Source organism: Daucus carota, chromosome 9, assembly GCF_001625215.2.
Source record: "Daucus carota subsp. sativus chromosome 9, DH1 v3.0, whole genome shotgun sequence".
Taxonomy (NCBI): domain Eukaryota; kingdom Viridiplantae; phylum Streptophyta; class Magnoliopsida; order Apiales; family Apiaceae; genus Daucus; species Daucus carota.
Window position 1 is genome coordinate 1,665,702 of NC_030389.2, and position 24,307 is coordinate 1,690,008.

The 24,307-nt window shown below is 35.0% G+C and overlaps 3 protein-coding genes across 8 annotated transcripts; 2 read left to right on the top strand and 1 right to left on the bottom strand.

Annotated features, from left to right (window-relative positions):
* The first annotated feature begins 24 nt into the window (after positions 1-24).
* Positions 25-6,364, top strand: LOC108200318 (pentatricopeptide repeat-containing protein At1g63330-like). Its single transcript, XM_064084076.1, has 3 exons — positions 25-171; positions 820-4,745; positions 5,137-6,364. Exon 2 carries the CDS (start codon positions 2,895-2,897, stop codon positions 4,743-4,745), a length of 1,851 nt encoding a protein of 616 aa, XP_063940146.1. The 5' UTR covers positions 25-171; positions 820-2,894; the 3' UTR covers positions 5,137-6,364.
* A 5,361-nt stretch (positions 6,365-11,725) lies between these two features.
* Positions 11,726-16,037, top strand: LOC108203120 (uncharacterized). The gene is made up of 3 exons (XM_017371869.2): positions 11,726-11,860; positions 12,485-12,557; positions 14,119-16,037. Exon 3 carries the CDS (start codon positions 14,147-14,149, stop codon positions 15,725-15,727), a length of 1,581 nt encoding a protein of 526 aa, XP_017227358.1. The 5' UTR covers positions 11,726-11,860; positions 12,485-12,557; positions 14,119-14,146; the 3' UTR covers positions 15,728-16,037.
* A 1,266-nt stretch (positions 16,038-17,303) lies between these two features.
* On the bottom strand, positions 17,304-24,307 carry LOC108202725 (E3 ubiquitin-protein ligase MBR2). 6 transcript variants are annotated; one of them, XM_017371249.2, is made up of 7 exons: positions 24,067-24,307; positions 23,278-23,399; positions 20,819-22,553; positions 19,325-19,375; positions 18,113-18,208; positions 17,890-18,030; positions 17,304-17,651 (listed from the first exon to the last, which is right to left on the bottom strand). In XM_017371249.2, exons 3-7 carry the CDS (start codon positions 22,523-22,525, stop codon positions 17,520-17,522), a joined length of 2,127 nt encoding a protein of 708 aa, XP_017226738.1. In that variant the 5' UTR covers positions 22,526-22,553; positions 23,278-23,399; positions 24,067-24,307; the 3' UTR covers positions 17,304-17,519. The 6 variants fall into 6 exon arrangements, with proteins under 6 accessions (XP_017226738.1, XP_063940380.1, XP_063940381.1 ...); XM_064084310.1 differs by having other exon boundaries at positions 20,819-22,518; positions 24,067-24,275; XM_064084311.1 differs by having other exon boundaries at positions 20,819-22,542; positions 24,067-24,256.

Below are 24,307 nucleotides of genomic sequence, written 5' to 3' on the forward strand. Positions count from 1 at the left end.
CTCCGCTTGCACCCTTCCCGCTTTAATGTGAAGATGTAAGATCACAGTCTTCCTGCTTTGTTATGGCCCCTGCAGCTAAATTTGTATTCAGGTTAAATCTGAAGGCACTGGATGCCTCCCATGACAGTTGAACAGGAGCGTAATGTACAATGGCACTGAGTTACATTGAAGGTATGTCAAAACTTTTTCTTTTGACAATTACATAGCCCAGTAGAAATAGTGTGTAGTGCAAAATTAATGAAAATGCGATTGATAAGTAAACAGAATGGAAGGCAAATTCAGTTTTCTTATACTACATTTTGGTTCTTATCATCATATACCATAGTAATATGCGACAAAAGCAAATCATTTGATCCGTAAATATTTCTTACATATCGGCTCTTGGAGTGTTTATCTCATCCTATCAATTTCCAGTGCAATATTATTACCGTATTGAAGCAATGACTGATATATCTTGACATTTAAATGCCATAATCGCTGAACTGACAGATCATTTCATAATCTGTGCACCACAATTCCGAACTAATTTACCCAGCTAATAGCGAATGTGCTATTGCTTGAAGAAATATCACAGACTTAAAAGCATATTTCACGTTTTTTAGAATAAAAAATTAAAGTTTAGTAGAAAAAACATGCACACATCAGCATATATAAAGCATTTCAAGTTCACTTATATAAGAAAATATTTCAAATTTAATGGAGTTTTTAATTGCTGACAAGGACAAGTAGTACAACTATACACAATTCACACAGTCTTCAGAAACAGCAACAACATAAAATGCAAAACACTTTGTAGTACTAAATTCTTCCAAATGCCAGCTTTGCTTTCCAGGCACATAGTCCTTAGAGTCGCTAGCTGACCAGGATCTGCAGAGAGGAATATTTTTTGGATTGACGCGGACTTTCACTCCTCCTGCAGCAAAAACAGCAAGTAGCACGGCAAAACAAGGGACGATGAAACGAATAAATAAACACATTGAAGAGTATCACCTTATTGCGGATCCAATTATACAGAGGTAGAACTTACTATTTGGTAGTTGCTCCAGTTACTCTTTAATTGTCTTTTCTGCATCCATTTCCTTGATGACTGTCGGATCTAGGACTCCAATTATATACAGAAGTAATACATTCTGCAGACAAAGAAGTAGTCAGTGTGGTAATTGCTTGCAACATGCTCTGCAATACGTTGAAATCTCACGGCTTCACATATCATCACGGCCAACTTTATTCATCGTCCTCATCAAATGAGGACACGGTGAGATAATTGCCTGCTTCTGTATGATGCACTCAGTGTAACTGCCTTTTTCAAGTAATTTTATTAGCTCAATCTTTTTGGGGAGATCCTTTCTTAGCTCTTCTTCTGTTTTATTTCCCCCTTTTAGCTCTTCTCTTTCTTCCTCCTTCCTTTTTATCATATCTATGTTCTCTCCCTGTTTCGTTTCTATTTTGTAACCCAAGGAATCTAAGGTTTCGAGTCCCTCTCGGATCTCCTTTTTCCAGCCTCCAGGTAATGAGCGATTGATAGAAGTCACTATAAAGATTATTTGTGTAAAAATAAATTATGACCTCATGTGTGGTTTTATAGTAATATTTAGTTCTTTCAAAATAAAATATAAAGCATTTCTATCTATATGAAATGTGTAAAGCATTAAGGTTGTGTTTGGTTGGGGTGAATGAATAGAATGGAATGGAATGAGTATAAATAAAACAAAATAATAGAGTGTAGGAGGGAGAATTTTGAAAAAAATGAGTGAGTGCAAATTTTGTATGATAGGATTTGGGTAGAAAATAGGCATGATAAGGAATGGAGCATTCCTTCACAAAATGAAGTTTTTGAGTTCTAGTTAAGGGTGATAAGAATGGAATGGTAGAAGGAATGAAATTATTATACATTCAACTAAATTATAGTTCAAATCTCATTTCATTCCCTCCATTTTCATTCACCCCAACCAAACACAACATAAGTATCTCTCGGATATCCTTTCCTGTTTTTCCACATTTGTTCCATTCTGTCCTTGGCTGAGAACATAGCTATTTTCAACTCCTGATCCAGTAGTTTCACTTCGTCAAAAGGATTCGTTCCGGTTTTTCGCTTGCATATCTATTTTCAGGTTCAATTTCATTTCCAGTAGTATTTGAAGAACATAGTCTGTTTTCTCCTCTCTATTTATTAAATGTTCCATTCTACCTGTCAATTTTTGTACAGGTTTGCGAATATTTGATCTTCTTTGATCTCAGGGTTTTGGCAAATGGGATTCGAAAAATACAAGGCCAGTCATTTTTGCATAACATAGTGTCCTCAGGATATGTGTTTAAGGGGGGACAAGTTTATGGGTATGCTGCTAAATTTTACACGGGCTCGTTGATATGCACTCCAAGTGCTGGAGGATTTTGGAGGAGGAATGGGCGGAATTATGTTTCTTTGATTGCTATGATTAGTGGTTACTCTCAAAATAGTGAGGAGTTTCGAATGATTGAGTGTTTTTGAGCTATTAAAGCCGAAGATGTTGAATGTAATTAGTATACATTTCCTATGATATTTATGGTTCGTGCAGCATTATTTGTTCGTGGTACAAGTGCATGGTTGTGTTGTTCGTGGTGATTTTGGGACAAATGTGTTTGTTGCGAGTTTTTAGTTGACATGTATGCCAAATGCAGGGATTCAGTAGATCAAAAGTGTAGGAATTGAGGGACTGATGATGCGATTTCATGAAACTCTATAATAGTTTGGTGCGTTAGGCATGATTTAAAAGAAGCAGCACTATTATGAAATTCTATGATAGTTGCTTGATTGATCTCTTAGCATGGTCTAGGTAAATCTATGATAGTTGCTTGCATAATTGATCTTTTAATTAGGACGCCCCGAGAAAATATTGCTCAGAGAAGTTTCAGCAATGGCTGTCAAGAGAGTAGCTGTTCTCACAATGACTTGTTTGAGCTTAACCCCTCTAATTATAAGCCCTTGTTCTCTTTTATCCTCTCTTTTTCATTCTCATTTTCTTCCTTTCTCTACTAAGCCTAACCCTAATTCACAACCCAAACCCCCCTTTATTCCTTCTCCATCCACCACTCATACTCGACTAAAACAATTACTCTATCATAAATCTAAGGTTGGTTTCGATAAACTAGAAGATGCGCTGCTAGTGTTCGATAAAATGCTCCTTCTGAAATCTGGGCCTCTTGTTCTGCAATTTAACCAACTGTTAACTGCCCTTGTTCGGATGAAAGAATACTCTGTAGCTGTCTCCATGTTTAGAGAATTGTGTGTCTTAAGCATTCCTGTTGATATTGTTACTTTTAATACTACTATTCATTCCTGTTGTCACTTGAATACGCTTGATTATGCCTTTTCATTGCTTGCTGGAATCATCAAGAGTGGTCATGTCCCTAGTGTTGTTACATACAACACTCTCATCAAGGGCCTTCTATCTCAAGGCAGGCCTTTGGAGGCTGAAAATTTGTTTAAGAAGCTTATCGGATTACAAGATATTCAGCCCAATGTAGTTATGTATAACACAGTCATTGATGGTCTCTGCAAAACTTCAAACACCTCCTCGGCTCTCAAGTTGTTAAGAGAGATGGAGGATATAGGTTGCAGACCCAATATTGTAACTTTTACCCCGATTATTGATTCTTTGTGCAAAGAGAGACGAGTCGATCATGCATTGGATCTTGTGTCTGAAATGACCCACAAAGGCATATCACCTAATGTTTTAACCTATAACAGATTACTTCAAAGTCTTTGCAGCTCCAGCCGCTGGGAGGACATTGAGCGGTTGTTAAGTGAGATGGGTGTTCAGAAGATCCCTCCTGATTCGCACACCTATAGTATATTAGTTGATGCATACTGCAAAGAAGGGAGGACAAAAGATGCTCAAGATGTTATTGAAATTATGATCGAGAAAGGTGTGCCTCCTAATGTAATCACCTACAGTACGCTTATGCATGGATTTTGTTTAAGAGGCAACACTGACAGGGCATTAGAGGTGCTGAATACCATAAGGAGTAATGGTATAGCGCCAGATTGTTATAGCTATACCACTCTGATAAATGGCTATTGTAAGAGGCAGGAACTAGACAAAGCCATCAATCTCCTTAGACAAATGCATGTTGAAGCTATAAAACCCGATGTTCAAACCTACAGCACCATCATACATGGTCTGTTTCAGATGGGTAGACATGGTGAGGTGCGAAACCTTTTCCATGAAATGCTAGAAAAAGGTAACAAACCAAATATAGTAACATGTCGAATTTTGTTGGATGGCCTTTGCAAGAACCAATACATGGATGAAGCAATTTCCTTCTTTCAAATGATGGAATGTACAGGTATAGTTTATGATATTAAAATACATAATATCCTCATTGATGGTCTCTGCAAGAACAGAAAACTTGATGAGGCCAGAAATATTTTTGATAAGCTTGCTTTGAGAGGTTTGCAACCCGATGTCATAACACACAACATAATGATCAGAGGACTTTGTCAAGAAGGGTTATTTGAGGAAGCAAAGGAACTACTTTCTAAAATGGAAACGAGTGTTTGTTTGCCTGATGGTGTGACTTATAATACCATCATCCGTGGAAGTCTTTTGAATAAAAGATATGAAGAAGCAGTTGTATTGATCAAAAGTATGCGAGCTCACAAATTCTCAGCAGATGCATCTACCTCGTCCATGGTACTAGACCTATTATCCAAAGAAGAACAGGACCCATCCATTCTTTCTTTTCGCAACTGGTATTTGCAATAGGTACTGAAATTTATAGTGTATTGTTATGCATTGTCATCTTTAAACTTTTTTAAGTTTTCTGCTATACTGATATGTTTTGCTGAGCAAATAATTATTTTAATTAGCAAAGTAAGGGGTTCCATTAATTTGTTAAGAGCTAATAGATAATAGGTTTGAGACAGTAAGACTATCTCTTCTATATGTATTAAGGTTAGTCAATGCTGAAGTTATCAATCGGAAATGAAAATTAGCATTTTGATGCTTCTCATATACAGAAAAGGGAATCAGCATTTGAAAATAATAAAAGAAGCCCTATTAAGCACATATGTTCAGATAACTTTGTGGTAGATATGATTTTCAGCACATATTAAGCCAGGTCCAGATCATTATGCTTGTATGATTGATATTTCAGAGCGTTCTGGGAAAATACTTGAGGCTGAGAAGTTACCGAATGAGATGGATGTCGAATATGATGCAACCGTATGGAAAGCATTGCTTTCAGCATGTAGAGTAAATGGAGTAATAGTTAGTTCTTTCAAAATGAAATATAAAACATCTCTATCTATATGAAATATGTGAACTTGCCTTTATTGTGTTTCCACATCTGTTCCGTTCTGCCTTTGGCTGAAAAAAACTTATGTTTTACTTTCAGCATTTTAATAAGGTTTTTCATGGCAATACTGTCTGATATCTTATTCAGCTTTTCTAATCTCTCTCCAAATTTATTTAAACTGTTCGCCGCTTTGTCACCCACAGGTTCACTCGCCTCCAAGAAATACCTATTTTTGGCCAGCCAATTTAACAGGTTTGCTCTTTCCAACTGCTGATCAAGTCGTTCCACTTCGTCAAAAGCATCTGCTTCCATTTCCTTTTTCTTATCTTCGTCCGTCTATAGTTTCAGTTTCTCTAGTATTTGAAGAGCGTACTCTGTTTTCTCCACTCTATTTATTAAAACTTCCATTCTATCTGTCAATGCTTTGTACAGGTCTGTGACCAGTACCTGTTGCTTCTTCCTTTCAAACTCCAAATCCAATGCGCTAAACAAATGAATAATGTGATGAACCCAATTTAACTTTTTTTGGCTTGTCTGCAATACAAAAACGCAGACTCCAAATTAAACCGATAATATTAGGATACAAAATAAGACCTGAACCAAGATGTATATGACTTACGGGCAGTTTGGAATTTCTTAACATACTCAACAGCTGCATCATAGCACCCCAACGTAGAATAATCCAGTATTCAACATTGTCATCTATCTTCACCTTATCATCTTTGCATTCAGCATTGTCATCTATCTCCGCCTTGTCATCTACCTATCATCTTTGCATTCAGCATTGTCATCTATCTCCCCCCTTATCATCTTTGCATTCAGCATTATCATCTATCTTCGATTTGGGAATTGATATTTGAAGTGTTCCAGATTTTTGTGTGCCACAAAGTTTCCCACTTTCTTTTAGTGACTCAAATTCATCGATAATGCTTTTGATGAATTTACTGTACTCATCACCATCGTCTTTGTTAAGGTCTAGAATATGCGGTTTATCTTTATGAGGTGAAACCATGGTGGAAGGAGAGGGCGTATTTTCCATATAAGCTTTCAAGATATTAGAAAAGAAGCGAAGAAAGATGTTGTGTTTCTCTTCATTAAATTAGCACACTTTATAGTTTTTACAAGTCTTTCTGGATCCTGCAACTACAAGTCTAGCTACTCATCTTCTCTTAAGTTTTCAGAAATTAACAATGTCTCAATAATCTACCAATACCATAGTTTTGCTATTTCATATGGAGTGAAGAGTAAAAAAATACTCTGTTGTCTGTTGCACTAAAGAGCCAATGATAAGCAGCAAAACTTTACCCAGCCCCGTACCATATTTCTGGTTATGTCTGGCGATAATGTTTCTGGGAGTGCAGGCTGTTCTTATTTCTATATCATTGTTAGGGAATGTGTTGATTTAATTAAGCACTTTGAAAATGTGCTAATGCAATTTGTGCATAGATCTGCGAATAAAATCGCTCACATATTAACTCGAGTGTCTTATTCTATGTCAGGTCTGCAGGAGTGGAAAACATTGTTAGGTAATGTGTTGATTTAGTTAAGCACTTTGAAAATGTGCTAGTGCAATTTGTGCATAGATCTGCGAATGAAATCGCTCACGTATTAACTCGAGTGTCTTATTCTATGTCAGGCCTGCAGGAGTGGAAAAATGTCGCTCCTAGCTTTTTATTGGATATACTTTCATATGATTCAATTTAATGCAAGTACGATTATTGTAAAAAAAAAAAAAAAAGTACACTTGTATTAATTTAATGTATCCAAATTTTTATTTATATTATTCCTAATGAACCTTTCGCGGCTTTGATTGATTAGGTCATTTGCTTGATTGTTGTACATCACTTATAACTACATACACAGCTAAGTTAGGTGAATATGAAGACTTTTTTAATGTGAATGTTGGAGGGGTTCTTTTTGTCTTTGACTTACTGAAAACATTTTTTTTTTTTCTCTTTGGACCGGGGAAAAACACAATCTAAATGGACTGATAAAATAAAAAATAGGTTTTAAATACTTCAGGCAGAAATATACGGTTCGAAAGTACAGAGTTGATGGGTATATCGATGGTTTGAAAACTTATTAAATTATAAATTATACATCTCACAAATTTTATATTATTTTATCTTATTTGATAAATTACAATGACAACAAGAGGGGCTATGAATGGTTTGATTGTTTTATTTACCGATAAAAACATAAAAAGAGATACGAACATATATGTTGGGTAAAATATAGTCGTATAAATTTATTTTTCCTTGAATAAATACTCCTTCGTCTTCTTTCATTTTTTCAGATAAGCTTCTACTCCTTTTCCCTGTCGTTCTCTCTCTTATTTTTGAACTTATTCTCCTTTTAAGCATTTTTCTTGCACGCCGATTTTGCTCTTATTTGTCTTGGATCATGACTTGCATATATGTTTATGGAGTTTTTTGCTAGGTTTTTATTCTTGTGTTTGTTAGTAGTTTGTCTTTGGTTTATATACATATGTTTGCAATGACCTAGTTAAAGATTTTGGACGAAATTGAAATTGAGAGGTGAGAAATGTCTTAACACATTATTAATTATTCCTATGTAATAGCACCTCATTTTGTTTATAACTATTATCTCCTAATTAAATATGCTTAGCTCAAGATTTCTTAGACACGTAATTGGCTCGTGTAGTATTTATTTTTTTGTTTTTTATGACTATATCTTTTTTTTTGTTTTCCTTATAACTAATTATCTCCTACAGTCTCATATTATTTATTTCTTGGATACGATTCAATTTATTATATATATGTATATATATATATATACACATATATTATTTTTATATTTCATGTGTATAATATTTTAATACTTGTAAAAGACATAATTTAAAATAAAGTATTTTTATTTTATTCATTTACATTTGCTATCAGTTATTTTCTTAATTAAATTCGAGAAATTAAAAATTATTAATCAAAAACAATTCTAATACATCTCATTTTTTACCGTTCAAGTTATGGATACTACAGGCAAACCTAACTCCCAAAAAAAAAAGAGAAGAACCGTAACAGAGAGTTATTATAAATATTAAAGTTAAAATAAAATTTATAAACTATTTATGTATTTTTCGAATAAAATTATAAAAATAAAATAGAATATGGCTTAATGCCTCTTATATCTTAAATTTTGCACCAATATACCCATCAATCCACGTGGTTCAAAACGGTTCTTTTTTGTCTCTGAAAATGTATCTTTTTACCCTTAAATCGGGAAAAAACACGTTTTTAATCATTTGATAGAGTAAAAAGATACGTATTCAGTATTTCAGAGGTAAAAATATACGATTTTGAACTACAGTTGTTGATTGTTATATTGATAGTTTAAAATGTCAGCTATAAATTACACATCTCACAAATGTTATATTAATTTTTTTTTGTTTATTTGATAAATTGCAAAAAACGCCAACAAGAGGAGCGGTGAATGGCTATATTGTTTAATTTATCGGTAAAACTAAAAAAAGACATGAACATATGATATATTGTTAAAATATAACCACACAAAAATTTTATTTTTAGTAAATACTCCTTGGTCTTTTTTACTTATCACTTGATTCGTACACTGTCTCTCAGTTTTCTTGTTGATGAATTGGTATTATATCTTGAATGATGTTAGCCGAGTAAAATTTTCAAAGTAATCGGAATCAAAAAGACATAATTGGTGTGGTGATAATGTGTCTCATATTGACGTAATAAGTTCATACTTATTGTTTGCACTGAACTTGGTCGTCTTGTGATTTTTAATTGGAATAATATAACCCATCACCTATAATAGAATACATGACATTTGAGTAGCCATATGTAAGCCTTTACAAATATTTAATTACAATATTCAGTCATGTTTGCAATCTTTGCAAGCATGTCTATGATAGTTTCAACCATGATTGAAAAGGTTGCAAATGATAGAAATTAATAGTTTTTATGAGTGTCCCTGTAGGGCCTGTAACACAAAAATGAGTAAATAAGAATAGGTAAGTACCTCATTAACAGGAATTAGATCATTATGAACAGCTAACTTGGACCTTTTATTTTTTACTACAGCCTTAGATTTCTAAGTTGTCTTTTGTTTTTAAGGTGTAGCTATATTGGATGTTGAGCCCATGGATGCCTCATTAGTGGAAATCGAATCACTATGGATAACTGGCCTAGTCTTCTTAGTTTTAAGGTTGTCTTGGATTTTTTATTCATCTTTTGTTTTGGCGATGAACCTGATTTGGATTTCGAACTTGGGGATGTCGAGAACTTTGTGTGAACCATGTCTGGAACTGGCATAAAACATATGCAACAATTATATTTTTATATAACAACTAAACAATTTTGATTCTTGTAGTAAGTTCATAAAATCTAGCAAACATATTACATATAAAATGAAGTCTACCTTCTGCGAGGCCTCAACTACGTAGTATAAAACTGACGAAGATCACTAAATGAGGCAGAATTCAAGTTTTATCAACAAGCCTACATAATCTCAATAAACAAGCTTACATAATATCAACAGCTTAATTGCTAATTTATAAACTGAGATTTTTATTCTGTGCAATAATTAACATCGATGCACGTAGTCAATTCATAGAATCTAGCAAACATAATAGGTTTAAAACTGATGCCTGTCCCTGCGGTGCCTCAACTATGTAGTATGAAACTGATGAAATTCATTAAATGGGATGGAATTCTCGACTCATCAACAAGCCTACATAATTTTAATAAAACAATAGGTTGCCAACAACGACGTAACAACATTCCAATTAAACACAAAATAAAAGAAATTAACAACTACTTGAATAATCACAAAATCATTTCATAATCACAAAAATAAAACTGACGAAGATCACTAAATGAGGCAGAATTCAAGTTTTATCAACAAGCCTACATAATCTCAATAAACAAGCTTACATAATATCAACAGCTTAATTGCTAATTTATAAACTGAGATTTTTATTCTGTGCAATAATTAACATCGATGCACGTAGTCAATTCATAGAATCTAGCAAACATAATAGGTTTAAAACTGATGCCTGTCCCTGCGGTGCCTCAACTATGTAGTATGAAACTGATGAAATTCATTAAATGGGATGGAATTCTCGACTCATCAACAAGCCTACATAATTTTAATAAAACAATATTACATAATATCAACAACTTAATTGTTAATCTATAAACTGAGGTTGCCAACAACGACGTAACAACATTCCAATTAAACACAAAATAAAAGAAATTAACAACTACTTGAATAATCACAAAATCATTTCATAATCACAAAAAATCATTTCAATACTCTAATCTATATTGTGTGTGTTGGAGAGAGAGAGAGAGAGAGAGAGAGAGAGAGAGAGAGAGAGAGAGAGAGAGAGAGAGAGAGAGAGAGAGAGAGAGAGAGAGAGAGAGAGAGAGAGAGAGAGAGAGAGAGAGAGAGAGAGAGAGAGAGAGAGAGAGAGAGAGAGAGAGAGAGAGAGAGAGAGAGAGAGAGAGAGAAGAGAGAGAGAGAGAGAGAGAGAGAGAGAGAGAGAGAGAGAGAGAGAGAGAGAGAGAGAGAGAGAGAGAGGGAGGGAGAGGGGAGAGAGAGAGCAGGAAAGAAATATAGACAAAAAAAAGTGAGCGAGAGAGAGAACGCGATTGAATGGAGCAACATGTCAAAAGAGGTCATTGAATATGAAATTTCAGCAGAGTGAATTGCACAAGATGGAGTGTCGTGCAAAACTTCAGTGAAGAGAAGTGCGAGAGATGAAAACAGAGTTGGAGTACGGTATGTTTGAAAAGAGTAAAGGTGAAAGAGTAAAGCAATGGTAAAATTAATAAAACGAAAGTATATAATTAAAAATGTGAACAGGAGATAGTAAAATTATAAATAAAAATTAAATATATATATAATTTTGTAAATTTCTCAAAAATATATACAAATATGCCGCACCAGCTACAAATAAATTTTTACTGTCCACCGTGATTTAAAAAGTTATTTTAATAACTAAACACACACGTCTTGAAATAGTTTATCTCCGTGTAAAAATAGCTGAATTTTTTGAAAATAATATTTTCTTATAACATATACCAAAATAGAGTTAAGTTCTATGGAGACCATTTTTATTGGAGACCACTTATGTTCTGCAAATAAAATATTGCACAAAAACATTGCAAAACATATAGTTTTACAAATCATGTTGCACAAAATCATTATTTCATTTAAAATCTTGAATATCATATAAGTTTTGCATGTTGAACATTACAAAATGTCTTATTTAACGAAATATGTTTACTTTGCAGGACATTTTGTCAACTTGCAGAACATACATTATCTACTTATTAAACATAAATGATTTTCAACAATTTTAATGAATACATGATATTTGTAGAACATAATTCACAAAATAATATATTTTATAGTGTTTTGATGGATCCACGGTCTCCGATAAAAAAGTGGTATTCATAATATACTTTACTCAAAATTAAATTCGATAAATTGAATTCGTTTTCCTACAATTCGCCGACTATTAATTTCAAGAACAGGAGAGTAGTCATTATCCTCTTTCTTTCTCTCATAAAATTTCCTCACAAAATCTCAGGTTCTCTCTCTCTATATATATTCATATTCATGTATCTATACACCTAATTTCAGATTTTTGCTAGTGATTTGTTGTTTGTTACTGATAAGCTAGGGTTTCTCGCAGCTTAATTCTATTGCTTTTAATTTCTATTCAATTTTGATTGTGTGTAATAGTTATTAGATTTGAATCTGTACTTGTAGAGCTTAAGCTGTGTAAAGATATGTTGTTTGAATCTCTGTGATTTGTTTGATAGTGTAGAGATAAAGGATTGTGTTATTGTTTCGAATTTCGATATCGAGTTTGATTGATGAAATTGATAGCTGTTTGATTAATTTTGATTGTGATTTTGATTGCGGAGTTGTGTGTGTTGGGATTGTAGTTAGAGTTTAGTAGTCTGTGTTTCGAGATTAAGAGGTAGATGGTGTGATATGGAGGTGTTTGGTAAGTGCGTTTCGGTTTGATATTTGGTGGTCATTGTTGTTTTTCGTTGATTTTGGGATTTTACGGTGGCTTTGTGATTTGGTGTGAGGAAGATGTGCATGACTTTAGTGTGTACCCTATGATTTTTGTAACCTTTGGAAGTTTTTTAATTGTCTGTAATATCGCTGATCGATAATTGTTGTTTCCTTTGTTTCCTACCAGGGCATTACAAAGCAGGAGTGTGCTTTCAACAATCCAGATTTCCAGATTTGATACGAAGCTCTATCCTATTTAAGTAAGTTTTTGTTATGATTATTATGAAGTTTTAGTTAAGTTCTCGTGAAGGGTCTAATGTTCTGGGAATGAATCTTTATTCTGTGATTGAGGTAGTGCATTGTAACCCTTAGAAGTCTCATTCTGTACGCAAATTGTATTAAGTGATGATATGTAGTATTCTAATCATACTTTTAAACGAGAATCTAATCCGACACCACCTTAAAATGATCGTATTGATTGTAATTATATTATTCAAATGAGAATCTGATACAACCCACATTAAAAAAAAGCCATAAATTCCCTTCCCCAGAATCACAAACCCACATAAAGCACAATTTTCTAACTAAATGAGAACAAATGTTGAACACATGTTTTAAATACAACAAGACAACATCATCGTTTGAGTATCATATATAAGATATCTGTCGAATTCACAACTTCTTATGCAGTCATGCTATATCTCTTGTGGATGCCCCATGACTTCCATATATCCCCGTAAAGGGAGCCCAGAACTTAACTGTTTCACATTAGGATATAACAATACATATTTCGCCAGAATTCGTGGCAAATTTGATGCTGGCAAGTACTTGCACAACTTCAAGCATGCTGGTATCTTATTGTCTCATTAGTGAACTGAATATATTACTGGATAACGATGTTGGGCAGTGATGCAGTTTCAGCTTGCATTGCCTTCATATGCGTATTGATTGGCATAGAGGCAATGCAATTGGATACTGCAACACTTTCCTGACAGTAATAAGTTCATCGTTGATATTCTGAGATAACGGCATGGTTTGAACTACACAAGTACATCTGTGTCAAAAATACATGAGAATGCGGTTGTTGGGCCCACTTTGTAGTTTAATGAAATTTATGGGATATAATGTGTGGATTTTTCTTAAGATTTTCATGTGTGCATTTTTTCTTATGTTCATTCTGTATTTAGTTTTCGTTAACCACTATTCCAGTTGCATGCGGGGGTGTAGCATTAATGGGTCCTAATTTAGATATGTGTTCATGAGTACTTTTGTTAATGAAAATATTATGTGTCCTGTAGTAGACAAACTTGTATATCTAATTTGATGGTAACTTGATGTTTGATTCTTCGGTAAGTGTTAAAATTCGGAATTGCTTTATCTTTCGCTTACAGAAACTTGCTCCTTTAAGTCTGTCTTGGCGCCAAAAGGACTTCGTTTCCTTTTTATGTATAAAGCTTAATCGTATAAAAGAAAAAAGGTTTTTACTATGGGACTTATTTTGGTAAACAGTTACTTAGGAATTTATAGTGATGAAAGTAAATGTGTACACTGTACAATCTTGAAGTATTGTGTCCAACCAACAGATGAAGGATTTTACTCAGATTTATGGGTTTATGTGTGTGTTGTTTGTTCTGCTCGAATATAGAGGATCATGTGTGTTGTTTGTTCTGCTCGAATATATAGGATCATGTGTGTCATTTGTTCTGCTTCATTTTGAAGTTTGTCTAGATTATGCTTGCAGGTTTGCCTGCCGTAAGCCATAGCTTGCAACTTTTGGAACTTTATTGTTTTTTCATAGTTCTTCTTTTGACTTTCTGCCAGGGTTTTTGAGATTTGATGAGATAAAGTTATGGCTAATTCAAATGCATCAGCTTTAGTATTGTCTTCAGAAGCTTCAACACATGCAAATAGAGCAGTTGTAAACACAAACTCGTCTCAACCTCCTTCGCAACTTCATAGTTCTTTGGATGGTCCAGTTGCAATTCTTTGGGACATTGAGAACTGCCCTGTTCCAAGTGATGTACGCCCTGAAGATGTTGCCGGTAACATCAGAATGGCATTGCGTGTCCATCCGATTATCAAGGGAGCTGTTACAACATTTTCTGCATATGGGGATTTTAATGCTTTTCCTAGACGATTAAGAGAGGGCTGCCAGCGGACTGGTGTTAAACTAGTAGATGTACCTAATGGGAGAAAGGATGCTGCTGATAAGGCCATCTTAATTGACATGTTCCTGTTTGCCCTAGACAATCGCCCGCCATCTTCAATTATGCTCATATCAGGAGATGTTGACTTTGCTCCAGCACTTCACATTCTTGGCCAACGTGGATATACTGTGATTCTTGTCATTCCTTCCGGTGTGGGTGTATCATCTGCACTGAGTAATGCAGGTAGGTTTGTATGGGACTGGCCAAGTGTGGTTCGTGGGGAAGGCTTTGTTCCTCCTAAAACTTTTGGTCCTTTGCGTGGAGGTGCAACAGATGTTTCAGGGTATCTAATGGGATACCAGATCAATGAAAACCCCGATTGTCAAACTGAGGAAGAAGCTATTGTGTACAGAGGGATTTCACAGAGCTATTATAACTCGAGGGATTTCTCAGTGATGGCACAATCTTTATCCGAATACAATTCGGCCGCAGTATCGGGGCCTTATTTTTCTACAACTTCGAGATCACACAGTCTTCCATCCGGTCTGAATGAAGTTTCAGCAGGACCTGTTGCTTCTAATGAGCATAATGATCTGATGTGGGTACAGCCCGGAGATCTGACTGGATTGAAGGGTCAGTTAGTGAAGATGCTTGAAATGTCTGGCGGCTATATGCCCCTTACTCGTGTTCCTGCTGAGTACCACAGAATGTTTGGGAGACCTCTTTATGTTTCAGAATATGGGTCATTGAAACTTGTAAATCTTTTTGGCAAGATGGCTGACAAGATATCAGTAGAAGGAAAAGGGCAGAAGAGAATGGTTTGCCTGCGTGAATTTGGTTTAAGAGCTGTAACAAATGATATGCAGTCAGACGTGGCAACGAATGATAAAAAAGGGAAGGGGATTCGGGAAGAGAACAATGATGTTATTGTTGGCATGGGATCTTCTGATGAGTTCTCAGATGATGATAGGATAGTCAAAGAACATGATGAACAGAGGGGCAAAGATACGGTTGGTTTGGGTATGACAAATCAATGTAGAATTGCTGATCAAAACCTTGAGCAGCTCAAGTACGAGCTTCAAGAGATTCTAGTGAGCTACTCTTGTCGGATTTTCCTTGGTTGCTTTGAGGCAATATATAAGCAAAGGTACAAGAAACCGCTCGACTATCGAAGATTTGGTGTAAATGAACTCGAGGAGTTGTTTGACAAACTGAGTGATATAGTGGTGGTGCATGAGGAACCAGCAAGCAAGAAAAAATTTCTGGTTGCACTAAATAGCTAAAGGATTTGACTGTTCCAATCAGTCTGAAGCTTTTCATTTGAACTCTATCGGCTGGAGGTATACTTGTCCAACTTTGCGCTTTTGTTTAGTTGTAGAACTCCATTTACGTTGGGGAAGGAATCTGGTGAAACATATAGGTAAGGCTAGAAGCTCTGTTTTTATTTTGCATCGGATAGCTTCGTAGCCTGTTGGTTGATTGTATCCATATATGAGCTGCGGGTATATCGTTGATAACTAGTGGATCAAATGTGTACCAATGTAATCCAGCCTTTTTGTGGGTTTACATTATAATATACTGCATAGTTTTCTATTTGACAAGAATTTTAGTGTCTTTTTACTAAATGGGTTATGCCACTTGTATCATCTTTTTTTTTTAGGGACAATATAACATAGTTATATTATATTAGTATAAATATTTGATGGTCGATTTCTAGACTATTGATTTATCAGGGGGTTTCATGTCATAAACCATACTCACGAGAGGTAACCGCGAGACTATACTAGATGATGCCTGCTATAGGACCACTGCTGCTGTTGCAAATTTAGCAGTTGTCACCATTGCTGTAACAGCTGAGCTTGATTCACGTTTTGTGACTTTGAGTAATGCAGCGATGACCATGGAGACTTCTCTTCTGAGCCCGACACATGAGGAACTGGCTTGGTGCCTAATTGATTTTGTTGGAACTTGAAAATGGCTGTTGGAATATCTCAATTGATTAAAACCTTAGCAGAGTGTCTGGCCGAGGTAGGCTTATTAAAGTCATGAGGCTTTAAAACAATTGTGCGTGTCTGATCTGAATACAGAACCCGAACCACCAATTCCAGGGTTGTGCATCTCAGCAACATGTTAGTACGGTTGCTGCAATTGCAGGACATGTACTTGTCCAGTTTCGATTTACTTAGTTGAGGTCTAGACTCTAGAGAATAAGCTTCGTGAATTTCCTTGCTTCTTTTTTCGAATCCAAAATATATAGGGACCATGGAAACCAACAATTCAGGATATACTAATACTGTTTTTTCTGTGACCACTGACCACTACATTCTCTTACCAAGTATGATCCTCGATGAATATCCAACAGCCAAGATTATAACAAATTTTTAAATATATGAAAATCGTTGTACGTGTGTACAGGGTTAAATAACCCCGTTCAACGCTAAAAATCGTTGTACAGCCTCGTATAACGCCTTTTAAACGTTAAACGTATGTTATAATCGTGACCATTGGATGAATAAAATATCCAATGGCCACGAACCTGTATGTTACGTTGAAGGACCTAGACCCATAGAAAATGCATATTGTTGTGGATTTTCAATTTTTTAAATACGAGTTGATGCGTAGAATCAATATCTGCGTTACTAAAGGCCATCTAATAACAGACGATATTGCAAAGAAAAGAAAAAATGGTAATTTCTTGGGTTTAATGTAAACATGAAAAAAACATGCCAGCTGCAGTATACACTAGCCTCTAGCCATGTAAAGTCCAACTCAATTAACCAAAGGGAAATGTAAATCAGGTAACAAAACAAATGCATGATTCATAATGCAAAGAATACCACCAAATTATAGTCTAGGAAGTATCAAATATAACTTTTGCAATTATCTAAAGTTTCATGAAATGCTTTAGAACTTGCAATTCCTCGCCAAATGATGTAGTTCATGAGTACTGGAGAATGTGTTCTTGGAGGAGAAATTAAGTTACAATAGTATGTAAAAAGTTATGAATCAAAGCAACAAACTGCAATGATCCTTTTCCCCGAAAAAAATAGCATCTCCGAGGATATGAAGGGCCTTTCATGAACCTATACCCGTCATTTTACAGATGGGGCAAGTATTTTTTTGTCGCAACCACTGCTTAATACAGTGAGAGTGAAAGTCGTGCCCACAATCCAATGTCCCGATACTCTCCCCTACCACATATTCTTCCTGCAGAAAATTCAGGAGCTCAATTCGTAACAAAATATTGAGTTTTTCCGACCCGAACACTGAGAAATCTCACCACCCAAATATCATATATAATAATAATAATTATTATTATTATTATTATTATAATAATATATTTGTGAGGCATGTGCGACTATTACTATTATTATTGTAAATGATATTTGTCAAAACAATTTCCAAAAAATGTAAAATTTACCCACGTCCGAGAAATAACGCTCACCTGACATATGCAGCAAGGCTCAAGTGATGGAAGTCCTCTCATGAATGCTGAAAACTTTCGCTCTTTCAGAGACTGCAAAATGACTTCGTCACTCACTCCCGTATTCACATCACCGATTCGTTCTTCCAGTGCCAACAACTCCTGATACACATTATCGCTGTTATGGAGGCTGTTTTGACATTACAATGGTCAAAAAGACTAATATAATACGTCACTACATTACCTCATAAGACATGTTATCAACATCAAGCCTCATATCTCTGTGTCTGTCATGCAACTCTGCAACCCCGTTTATAAATGGATCAAAGATCATCATATCCTATCACACCAAAAAAGATATAAAGAGTAATTGTCAATTAATTTTGAAAAAGAATGTAATGAATACGAGCATCATCAAACAGAGGCGGCTCCAGCATACTGGAGGCCTCAGGCAAAAAAAAATATTGAGGCCCCCAAAATAATTCTTCTTGTATTTTGCTGCACAAAAAATTCAGTCAAAATTTTGTAATCAAGTTTTAGCTACCATTTTCTTCTCTATAGATAACATAGCCAAACCGTTCAACCTCTCTTGTGACATAGTTGATCGAAGGAGAAAAATATCTCAACGGTAGCTACAGTAACGGGTATTGTCAGTATATTCTATATATTTCAAGTAGCTATTTGGGTGAATAGATACCTGAGTTCCAAAAGTAATACTTGATTGATTATTATTAAGAATAAAATACTTGTTTATTGATAATTGACATACTACAATTTTTAATTTTTAATTACAATTAAATACACTCATATTAAAACATTACTACATATAAAATTTGTGGCCCCTAAAATAATGAGGACCTAGGCACCAGCCTAGGCCAGCTCCCCCTGGAGCCGGTACTGTCATCAGAGAGAGAGAGCTGTCTTCATACATTCTATACTGTGAGAGTTATATGTAAATATGTGTTTACACATAATTGGATATCAGGCATTTATATGATATCTCGAACTAATGATTTCAGTATTTAAGATATTTCCTAAAATATCTGCATTGCATATAACTATTGGATCATGCAAGCCCTTATAGACTGCCTACTTTCAAAATTTATAATTAGAAAAAAAAAAAAAATACAATCTACTAATTTAGTATGTGCCAAAGCTACTAAAGGCAAAATAACTGCAAGAGTATTCATTATTCTAAACATATTAGAATAAAAAGAATTGTCTACATAATACTTCGACGTATAGGGACAGTCAGCACAGATGTTCAGATTACTCACATATCTGATTCAAATTCTTCCTTTTAGACAACTTAGGATATGACAAGAACTTACAACTATAATTTTAAAATCATAGTTATAAGAAAATCTAAACCAGTCGTCCCAATGAGATACTTTGTCATATTTCAGACAGTACAGCAGATAACTGAATATATTTGTTACAACAGTCAAATACAAACCTCAGCACGGATATTTTCACCCCTCCGCATCACATTCAGGACTTGACGAATCTGCTATTTAGAAAACGGATAAAAGTCAGAAACTAAATGTAATTCTAACATAAAAAGGAATCCACAAAGGAAACTATTCCACATGGTAAAGGTTTACCAATATACAAAAACTATTAAGAATCGTGTATTTGACCGAAGAAAAAATAAGAGTGCACTTCATAAGAGAGATTATAAAGAAAAACATCCACTAACAATCTAACATCATGACAAACTCTCCCATGCATTTACACCTGCAGACCCCAAAACATGGGGGTTCATTATTTGAACAAAAGAAAACTTAAACAATAATTTGTCATTTGACAAGTCAGAAGTGGTTACTAGATACAGCTTTTAGCAGATTAAAGTCCCACCCAACCAGTGTTATTTTGTGAATGACTAGATGTAAAATACAAAGGTTTCCCTAGCATCTTTCAAAAAAATTACAGATCATACCTGTCACATTAATTACTACTTTATTGTTCAAGAGAATGCTCAACTTATTGTATAACGGATGCCCAGTCTGACAGTATAAACAAATTTTAGTTTAAACAATATTAAAAAGTATCATATATAAATAGTTGAGCTTATCCCTGAATAGCTTCATAGCATAAGTAATTAATCTTTGCTATGTCAATAGAGATCTTTCAACAATATTATCCTGGACGTGGATATACACTGGAAGATGGTTCAAAACTTCAGAGAACTTTGCAATCCAATTAATTGCATTAAAATATGGATGGTGATAAAAAGCTTGGTTTAGTGATATAATCTTTTGATCTCTATCCTGCCTTCTTGAAGCAAAGGCTATGATAATTAATGGGATTCCAAAGCCTATAATACTGCTCCCAAATACATTCTTTGATTTTTTTCATCACTTCTGATTCCCCTTCAATTATTCATATATCAAAGAATTTTATTGCATCTCTTTAATGCCTACACGTGTTATGTGCGCACAGCATGTTAACCTCCCCTTGACCACACCCACTGACCCACATACAGAAATCCAAACAACCAAATGCACATACACAAGTCAGTTTAATAGCATAGAAGCTATTTTATCAAAAGCACAAAGAGTTATGCGCCTTGTATCATTAAGTATTATCTTAAACTTCCTTCGTGCAAAATATTTAGAAGAATGAAATTTTTTAACTGTAGAGAAATGTTGGCTGTCGGTTTATATCTGGATCAGATAAAAGTACTGGAGTCAGATGCTGCAGTAGCTCTGTTTAATGTTTATTATACATAATTTTTCAGTCGCTAAACATGTTATCGAAAGTACCATATCTAGATTTCCTGGATGTTTGTGCAGTATAATATTATGTGCTGACACTAAGATATAATATTCATAAGCAATGTTGTCATTGTTGAGGGGATGTCTGATTCTTCTATATTTTTCATTTATAACTAAATTCAAACTCGGAAATACTTAATTGACTTAAAGAAGATATATATTAGAATACAAACCTCAGATACTAGTCTCTGCCTTCCATCAATATCAGCAGCTAAAGATCGCCAACCATTAGCCTCGTCGCCTGGTACATCCATCATATAAGCAGACCTACCATATGGGTGATTATGACCCTGACTTCTAGATCTAGATGATATTGCCGTTTCTTCTGGAGAAGAAGGCTGCCTTGAGGCAAATGGCGAAAACTGTCCTCTCTGAATAGCAGATTCAGACTCGCCAGATGGAAAGAGACTCCAGGGAGCATAATCTGATATCCTGAACTGATTTGGTGTTGAGAAATTGTGATGGGGTAGCCATCCATTAGGAAAAAGATGTGAACTCGAACTAGGTCCAGCTCGAGAACTAGACGCAACACCTCCTGGATTACTTGAACTCCCAGTAGCTAAACTCCAACTAGTTGGATCTTGAATCATATTTCGTGTCTGAGTTGCTGGCGCAAACATGGGGTGCTCATCATTGTTTCTTATGTTGCTTCTATAGCCTATATCCTCATGTAATCCGGTACCTCTTCCTCGAGGAACAGTAAAAGAACTTGCTGAACTGCCTGTCCTTGATGTAGGAGCATCATTCCAAAGTGAAGGCAAATTTCTAGTTGAAAAAGAACCAGGACCTTGCATCACATGAGACTGGTTTGAAGGATTGCTTGAATCTCTTGGTAACTGCACTGATGCTCCAAATTCTGATGAGTCGCCAAGTGATGTAGGTCTAGAAGATTGGTTTAAAGAGCGAACATTAGATTGCCTTAAGGTGTTCCCTGCTAGGGGAAAACTAAATGAATCTGGTTCCTGATGTCCCAAATTTATTCTGGCTCCAGTGTTTCTTGTGGAGCTTTCCCTAGTACTGGAAACGTTTACAGGAGGAAAGACATCAGATACGAATCCTCTCATACCAACATTGAACCTTGGATTCAGCTGTTCCGAACGAATAACGCCTGGATAATTTGCTGAGGATGAGGATATACCCAAGCTGTTAGAAGCAATATGACGGGCAGGACTATTGTGGGGAACAATGTTCTCAGGCTGTGGAAAGAAGCTTGTATTCCCACCTGGATAAGGCTGTGTAGAAGTACCCCCTTCAAAAGCCTTGCGCTTGCAAGATGGACCCCAATTTCCCATAGAAGACCCCGATCCATCATTATTATATCGAGAATTTTCATAAGTCCCGCCATTACCAGTAGACATACTTGCTGATGGGTAAGGCTCAGTGGCAAATCTGCCCGACTTGTAAAAGCTAGGAAATATACCTTCCTCGTCTTCATCATCGCTTTCGGGATAACTATCATTCAAATTTATGGTCGCAGGATAATGGTTAGAATCAGAACTCTGGACATTCAAATTTTCCCAAGTGATTTGGTTCCCCGCAGGACCATTGCTAACTCTGTCATGTCGAAGGATACTGGGTGGTTCAAACCGACGTTCTTCTAATCTTGCCTCGCTTGAAGCAAAACTATTTTGTGAAGATGGCCAACAGGGTTCTACTTTTAAACCATCACAAGAGACCTGATCTCGCGGATTTGCACTAGAGCTTGATTCACCCAAGTCCCAGCCACTAAAACTCCTAGCATTATGTGGCAATCGTCTCTCTGCTGAATTCGAAACATTATTCCAAGCAGCTGATTGATCCATATTGGTATCATTGTAAAGATCCTGATTTAGATCCATCGTCTCAGTGAAGGAATTTAATGCTCTCCTTTGACCTTGCATCAGGACCAATTCGGTAACTGTATCAAAACTGATAGGACTATATTACAATCCTACTTACCTGATTAATCTTTATAATAGACTCTGATACATCATAGCAAAGAAACATTACTACTGTAGTTTAATAGTACCAGTAAAAAACTAATGTAATGCAACAAACTTTTATTTAATTAATAACAGATTAACAGAAATTTTATGTTAAAACCAAGTCATTTTGCATCTTATGGACTTAATTAGTATGCCTAAAAGGAATCAAAACAGAAACAATGAAAATATTAAGTTACATATTTGCCTGAGATAATTAAGAATCATCAAGTGTAATCAACACACTGAACTTCTAAAATGAAAAGGGGATAAAGGTGTAAAAGAGTCTTGTTCGCCAGCTGTATGACTCAGTGAGCAATATTCACAATAAGTTGCAACAATTAAAAGTAGAATATTGTGGACTAGAAGTCCAATACTGATTTACCCTCACATAATAATGATTATTATATTATTATGTCTATGATATCAAAGATTTTACTATCACTAATAAAAAATACGAAATGAAATAGGATAATTACTAGCTTCTTAGCCTATTTGTTCATCAACTAATGTGGGGCAAATAATACGATACTGCTTCTCACAACATTTCAACCATTGTGTCACATCTTATATGTTTTTTTCTAGGACTATATCAACAAAGTTTCACAAACGAAAACTCAGCTAATCACAAAAATCAGAAATAAAGCAAGAAAAACATAGTATACCCTTACCTCAAATGATAGGTACTTCATTCAAAATCAAGAATAAATCTTTAAGTTAGCAGCTTACTCCAAACAACTATAATCCTTCAATACATCCGGAGTGAATATGCATACAGCATATTTTGACCTCCCTGAAACAATAAACGAAACAAGAATAGAGTCACAAACAAAGTGTGAGCAGTAACATGTTAAGAACAGAAGGAAGCCATAACAATAGTACCATACAAGTTTTAGCACATCAATATATAGGATTCGAAAAAAAACAAAGTATTACTCAGATATGTAACTTCAGAAATCAGCTGCATTTTATCACACAAAGTAAAATCAAATTGATTTAAGACTCAGTTAAATAGTAATAGAGACAATTGTAAAAACATTGAAGAAGAAATAGCAAAAGCTCAAAAAGATTGTAACTTTATGAAATGTCAATCACCAAAGCCCCTCATTTGACTTACAGAATATGCACCAAACACATAAAGATTGAATCTTTAAACATCAACACTGCAATTCAAACATACATATCTAAACACACAAACCAAGATAACAAAATCATATCATAAACATCCATAATCACACTAAAAAATACCCAAAAACACAAACTTTAAACCAATTTTCACCAGCTTCTCAAATTCACAGATCCCAATTTCACACTCAAGATAAATCAACATGCAAACCCAATAAAAAACCAATCTTTTAACCAATAAAACCAAGAAATCCCAAGAACACAAGCATAACCACCACTTAAAACAAATTAATCAACAAATTAAAACATGGGTATTCTTGAAAAACACACAGTACCTCAAAAAATCTGCAGATCTTTTGTGGGTCAATAATAAAAAGGGCTTTCTTGAAAATCTGAGCAGTTTCTTGGAGTATTTTTATACGGTTACAAAAGAAGAAAAAAGGGCAAATTTTTGAGAGAAAATATGGATGAAAAATTGGTGAAGATGAAGAGAGAGAAAAAAGAGGGCAGTGGAGGGGGACCTGTGAGAAGAAGATTAAGCACTAATCTTTTTTATTCTATCCCCATTTCTTATAT

What these genes read in the sequence shown, in the direction of transcription:
- LOC108203120 (XM_017371869.2), top strand. Translation starts at nt 14,147, where the DNA reads ATGGCTAATTCAAATGCATCAGCTTTAGTATTGTCTTCAGAAGCTTCA.
- LOC108200318 (XM_064084076.1), top strand. Translation starts at nt 2,895, where the DNA reads ATGGCTGTCAAGAGAGTAGCTGTTCTCACAATGACTTGTTTGAGCTTA.
- LOC108202725 (XM_017371247.2), bottom strand. Translation starts at nt 22,525, where the DNA reads ATGCAAGGTCAAAGGAGAGCATTAAATTCCTTCACTGAGACGATGGAT. An exon ending in TTGATAACATGTCTTATGAG is followed by an intron (nt 18,031 to 18,112) that starts GTAATGTAGTGA and finishes AATGTGTATCAG; the next exon opens with GAGTTGTTGGCACTGGAAGA. An exon ending in AGCCTTGCTGCATATGTCAG is followed by an intron (nt 17,652 to 17,889) that starts GTGAGCGTTATT and finishes AATTTTCTGCAG; the next exon opens with GAAGAATATGTGGTAGGGGA.